This window comes from Miniopterus schreibersii, assembly GCF_964146895.1.
Source record: "Miniopterus schreibersii genome assembly, chromosome: 2".
Taxonomy (NCBI): domain Eukaryota; kingdom Metazoa; phylum Chordata; class Mammalia; order Chiroptera; family Miniopteridae; genus Miniopterus; species Miniopterus schreibersii.
Genome location: NC_138102.1, coordinates 64,520,890 through 64,527,215, shown reverse-complemented (window position 1 = coordinate 64,527,215; position 6,326 = coordinate 64,520,890). Strand labels below are relative to the sequence as shown.

The 6,326-nt window shown below is 38.7% G+C and overlaps 1 protein-coding gene across 2 annotated transcripts in view; it reads right to left on the bottom strand.

The window, feature by feature from the left end:
* Window positions 1-527: 527 nt before the first annotated feature.
* Window positions 528-6,326, bottom strand: part of DIAPH3 (diaphanous related formin 3) — a 424,348-nt gene continuing 418,549 nt past the window's right edge. For both annotated transcript variants that reach the window (XM_081128431.1, XM_081128432.1), the window contains one exon: window positions 528-1,723. In XM_081128431.1, the coding sequence (XP_080984557.1) occupies window positions 1,461-1,723 (263 nt within the window). In that variant the 3' untranslated portion in view covers window positions 528-1,460. The remainder of the gene's footprint in view (window positions 1,724-6,326) is intronic.

Genomic DNA, 6,326 nt, shown 5'->3' with positions numbered 1-6,326 from the left:
GTTTCTGAAAAGCCCAAGTCTTTGTAAAATCATGTTAAGAACCAGTAATCCGAATTCTTTCATTTAACTTCTCTCCTTCCTGTTAGGGTTCCTGTCTGTTTAAATGTGCAAATATCCTTCACTTTTCTAGATTTTTAAGAATTGTGTTCAGGAAAATAGGAAATGCAACGGGAGGGCAAAATGCACATTTCAGCAATACACACAAGAACAATTTATTGCCACACCGGCTATGGGTAACACTGTTCCCCAATGTCTATAAACAGGGCCTGGTTCATAGTTCTAATTAATTAACTTTATTAAGTTGGAGTTGAAAGGAGGTGGCAACTTAAACAAGGAAATAAAAAGCAGTGGGCCTCGCAGACTAGTTCCATATAACTGCTTTTTAACTGAAGGTAAAAGAGCAGTCACTTACTTATTGCAGGTAATAAAGCCAAACAGATGCTTAGAGAGACTGCATCGCAGTCTATTTCAAGCTTATCCACAGAATTTGCTCACTACAAAAAAGAAAAGAGTGACTTTTCTCATTTAGTGCAAGTAACAAGTTTATTTTCTTTGATACAGAATTATATGCCCCAAACGAAGTACAATTGTAAATTTTGCATAAGGAGATTTTACTTGAAACATTTCTTCAGATCTTTGTTAAAGTAACTGATTGTCAGGTCAAACAAACTGCAATTTCAAGTTTGTTCACAGAAATAAAGAAGTAAGTTTCAAAATGGCAATTCTACCCAGAGTCATAATCCTGGGGGTGGCGGTGGGGACAGGGTGGGGTGTGCTCTCAGCTAAGAGTTTCAGCAGCATTGTAATACCATGTATGGCCAGCTTTACACAAAAGCTTGTGCATTTTGCAGAGTGCATACATTCATTCCCATTACCTCAATTTTGGAAATGTGCTCAATGGTCTTATAGTTTCCTACAGGTCTAATTAACATGAATTCAATGATGGTAAGGAGCTTACCAATCATTTCCTCATAGCTCTGTCATATTCAGTTTTATATTTTTGATACCATGTAATAGCATGTAGATCTCAATTCAGGAGATATCTGGGTCTATATAAATAACATACATTGATATGTAGCAAGACTTGAGGTTGAAGATTTGATGTTCCTTAATGTTGAAAATAGTAAAGTAAAAATTACAGCTGACTTAGAAAGATGGTATTTTCTTAAGGACACATTGCTGAACACATGGCCACCTACCTGCTCTCTGAAGCATTATGTGTGACTTAACCAATACCAAGTGAAATAAAACATTCAGGATTGTAACAGGCTTTGGTAAGTCACAGCCTCAAGTGCATAGGAAAAGCATTGCATCATATATTTAGCTTTATTTTTCTAATAGATATCATAATTTTAAATTATATAAAGTAACTTATATAAAAAGCAATTTTTTCAAGTGTTATAGCTCAGAGCATGGCTTTATAAAAGTTTGGCTTAATCATTTTTTTTTACCAGTTTAATTTATAAAGCTCGTAATCTTGCCAGCAGGGCTTCAACTTCAGGCATGGATTCGTTTTTAGAAACAGAGCCAAGAAGCTCCCTTTCCTTTTTTCTGTTGCTTTCTACATCACAGGCTTCCTTCTTCTCAACGGCCTTGATCCCCCCTGTAGACGTGTGAGTGTCTAGATTATAATTAAGCTCCTTGGCGGTTGGAGTCCTTGTTGAGTTGCAATTGATATTGTAGTGTGGACGTGACCCTTCTGTCAACTGCACTTTCTGATTTTCTGCAGGAAGGAAGAAACATAAAATTTATCACTGTGATAAGCAAGGGCTGTGAAGATTATGAAATTTTAAAATAATTATTCTCAATAAACAAGTCTCTTAGATATATTAAACATGCAGAGGTTAAGAATAAATTGAAATATAAATAGACAATCATTTCACTGGCACTTACGCTTATTTCCTTCTTCCCTTATGCCCATCACTCAGTTATCATCAGAGCTTGGTTCTGTATTTCATTCAGGTCTCTGCTCAAATGCCATCTGAAGAGAACTCTTCTCTGACCATCCATCTAACATGACACTCACTCTTTTCATCACAATATCGCCTTATCCTCTCATCTTTCCCTCCACAGAACTCATAACCACTGGACATCCTATACTTGTTTACTTGTCCAGGGTCTATCTCTTTATTAGAATGTGAGCTCTGAGAAATCAGGAACATTGTTTTAAATACTGTTGCAACATCGGTGGCTAAATGGCCCTGGAGCATAGAAGGTGATCAATACATATGCATTGGGTAAATACATTATTTCCGCACTCCGTGACCCAAGATAAGCATTAGTTTGAACAATAATGAGATTAATTTCCATTTTGAACAAAACCAAGGAGAAACATTTCTATAAGAATTTTAAAAGTCAATGATTTCCCCTAAAGAAATATTGAACCTGGCAGGCAAATTAAAACTTCCTACCAAAACAGACTTATATAATAATTTGATTGTCTAATGTATACACACGTTTACATACTGACATGTATAGACACATGTTTTCTGTTACTGGTCAGCGACAGTGATGCTGGCTTATCGAGGCTGTAAGGAGAGAGCTGCAATAGCTAATGACTAAATGGCTCTGGCTGATTGACTTTCCCAAAGAACACTAGATTTTCCTTTAATTGACTGACTCTCAGTTGCACAACCGTAGGGATGATCTCTCTCTCAGACCTCAAACTATGAAAAAGCAGACACCCTCAATATTCACGTAACCTGGAGAAGGGCTTCAAATGGCTTCAACAAACCTGACATGACATTTAAAGTTTTTTGGTTATTTGCGGAGAGATGTTCCATTATCCCAATAGTAATGACTTTGGAGCACAAGCAGTCACTCATGACAGTGTTTTATGTGAGTGCTGAAAATTCCAACCGAAAACAGCTTGTCCATTAAAAGGTGGCTGCTGAAGATATTTACTGCACTGTCATTTCCTGACCAGGGGCTTTCCAGTGATGGATGAGTGTTTTACACACTTTTTGGACATTCTCAACAAATTTTAGAAGTATGATCACCTTTTAGCTGTGGAAAGAAAATAAATATACTTTTCCTATCACCTTCTTTATCAGGTGGGTAATTGTTACCCCAAAATAAAAATCTAATAGAGCAGGGATTTTCCCTTAGAGCAGTTTATGCTCCATAGTTCTAAGGTACATATTGCATTTGCAGTAAAGGGCACAGTGGACATGGTATTCCTGCAGTTCCCATGACCGCACACATTTATTTATTTTCTAGCATCCACCCTTCTGTCCCAAAATGTATTTGAAAACTGTATTTGTGGCTAGGTGCAAATTTTGAGTCAGCTTACTGTTCCTTCACCCAGGTGTTCCTGTCTTTTCTTGTCATTTGATTTCTTCTAAATGACTCTATCATGATATCTACAATAAACCAGTTTATCTGATGGCAGAGAAGAGATTAAATGGGCTAAAATGTAGGCCTATTATATATATACATATATATAAAGATTATATATATAATCTATTTATATATATACATATATGTATATATGTGTATACATATATATACACACATATATAAATAGATTATTCTGTACATTCTATAGCTATCATCCATCAAGCCCAATTCTACATGTGCCCAAGTGAGAAGAGCATGAGATTTTGAGGTCAATGGGTTGAAATCTAAGCTCTGCCACTTGGCTTTCACAGGTTACTTGATCTCTTTGGATTTCAGGTCTTCCTCCTGTCAGAGCTTTCCAAGGGAGGCATCTACCACCCAAGACTTATGACTTTCTCAGATGCTCTGACCTTCCTGACTTTCTGGTGACCATACAGTTGGGGCCAGTTTATTAATAGCTTGTACTTAGGTAACACCTTTATTTATAAAGCATTTGTTGCACTTTAAACATTACCACCCTCACGTTATAGATTGAGAGGTAAAAGCAGAAGGTTAAGTCATCACTTAGACTTAGTTACCAAGTAAATCAGTGACAGAAGCCAAATGCTGTCTCTAGAGATACTAAGGCTGTCTTAAAGAAACTTGAAAAGCTTTTTGCCAAGGAAAGGTGCTAAGTAATTCAAAGCTAAGTTTCATAATAACGATGTCCTGTACTTAATACTTCAAAACGCTTTCTCTACACTTGATCTTAGCCAATGGGCCAAGAAGCGATTTTCAGAAAGCTTTCTGACACATTTAATTCTCCCACTAACTTTGTAGAACAGCTAGTATCTGCTCTACTAAGTAACCTACCTTAGCACACAGAATGTCCAAGGTCACACATGTACTCCTTTCTTTTCCTGCTGTCACTTAAATTCAACACCATAAACTTCAAGTACAACCATAGCCCCACTGAGTCCCCTACCCCATGCACTCCTCCCTTCTCCTAGACAACTACTTCACATCTCATCTCTTTTCAAACATCCAGATGATCTCCTTCGCTCTCATTTAACTTATTCATAGAAGCAATCAGGAGAACCAACCCCACACGTACACCCCTTCCCTCCGTCAGGCTCTGCCTGCTCTGAGCACAGCTCCTCAGGTGAGCACCACACACTCCTGCTTGTCTACTCAGGGACATCCCTCTGGCCGCTGTGTCCTTGCTACCACTTCATAAAGGTTTCCTTCTTCGTGTGACCATTCTCTTCAGCGTACAAGTATGTTGTAGTAACCCTACCCTTTAGAGAAAAACTCCACAAATAGCTGGAGTCAAATTCTTTGATTTCAACTCCATAGCCCGCTCCGTCTACCTCACCTGTTGACTGACTATACAGCAGACCTCTCAGAATTGCCCTACGTACTGTCTCGGTTCCTCTCTTCCCATTTTCTCTCGAACCCACCCCAATCATGCTTCTGACCCTTTGCTCTTCTGAAGCAGCTCCTGTCAGGGTCACTAATAAACTGCAAGTTGCTAAAAACAAGGATTGGATATATCCAGTTGGATATTTTGGTCTTTCCTTTCTTGGCCTAAGCCAGATCTAAGGATGAAATGCCCAGCAGAGCCTGGCTTTTCTTTTAGAGTGTGCTCTTTGAACTCCTTCCCTGGCTGAGGTGGAGAGCAAAGGGGGTCGATGCAGGCAAGAGCCTTTCTACTCTTCTGAGAAAATTCCACAAATAGCTGCGAGCATGCTTTAGGGACACAATGATAAGAGAAAAACCAAGCTGGTATTTAACTCCTCTGTGGCTTCGAGTGGAGAATCTTTCTTCAGAAGCAACAAAGCAAGATGAAAAGAGGCCATTCCTGAGACCACTGAAGAGATAAAAAGGAAGGGGCACAGGGCCTCTTTAACAGTGAGCTTACAGCTCTGTGAGAAATTCCTCCAGCCTCACACTTCTCTCTCAGCATCCCAACAGCCCCCATCTGGCTCCCCAGTCAGGGGAGATCCAAAATGTAGAATGGAGGGAGTCACATTTTATGTTGTGAAGCAGATAAATGAAGTTGGGTTAGGGACATCTTCCATCCCACTGCAACTACAGAAAATGTTCACAGTTAGAGGAAGGTCCCAGATGGAAGTTCACTGTTATATAAAAATGTTATTGTAATATTGGTTCAAGGCCAGGTGTCTTTTGCTATTACTATTATTTTAAAAGTCCCCTGTTGGTGGTTTCACTTGGGCTGAACCCAAATTCCATGAACTTGCTGCAATTAAAACATGCACTTAATTTCTAGAAGGTTCATTTCAAACCTCCAGGGGATGCCACAAACCTGTGTGTTGGAAAGAACTCCATATAGGTGCTCAGAGGCATGAAATAAGTTGTAATTTCAGGCCAGTAGGTTTGTGCTTCTCATAAAGCATTAGACAGTTCCATACAAAATGACATACCTTGAACACATGACCTCTTTCAATAAGAAAACAGGGCTGGGTGTCAAGAAAAAGAAAAGCATTTTCTATTTCCCATCAACTCAAATCCTTATCAATACAGTTTTTAAAATGGAAACTAAAAATATTAAGGCAAAGTAGAATGACCGTTTAACTCTCCAAACAGAAAGTTTGTGCTATTATTTTATGCATTGAATCCAAGGCTGTGATTCCCCCTGCCCCCCAGATGTTAGAGGTGATATCTCTGAAGAGAACTATGATGTCTCTAGGACTATTGCCAATATCCAGGGCCATTGGTGATCAGCAAGGCCCAGCTGCTATTCTTAATACCAGGTCAGTCAGGGAATCCAGTCCACACATCTTGTACTTGGGTTTCTGTATAAATAAATAGGGCGAGAGTACATGCTTTCCTTTAACATAGGAAAACTCACTTATTTCAATCTACTTCTTCCTAAGAGTCTTACTATACGGTTTGATACTCTCACTATAGCTTTTTTTTTTTTTGCTTTTTTCTGAAAGTGAATGAAAAGTTGAATGGCCTTTAAATCCAGAGAACTCACTAGACTT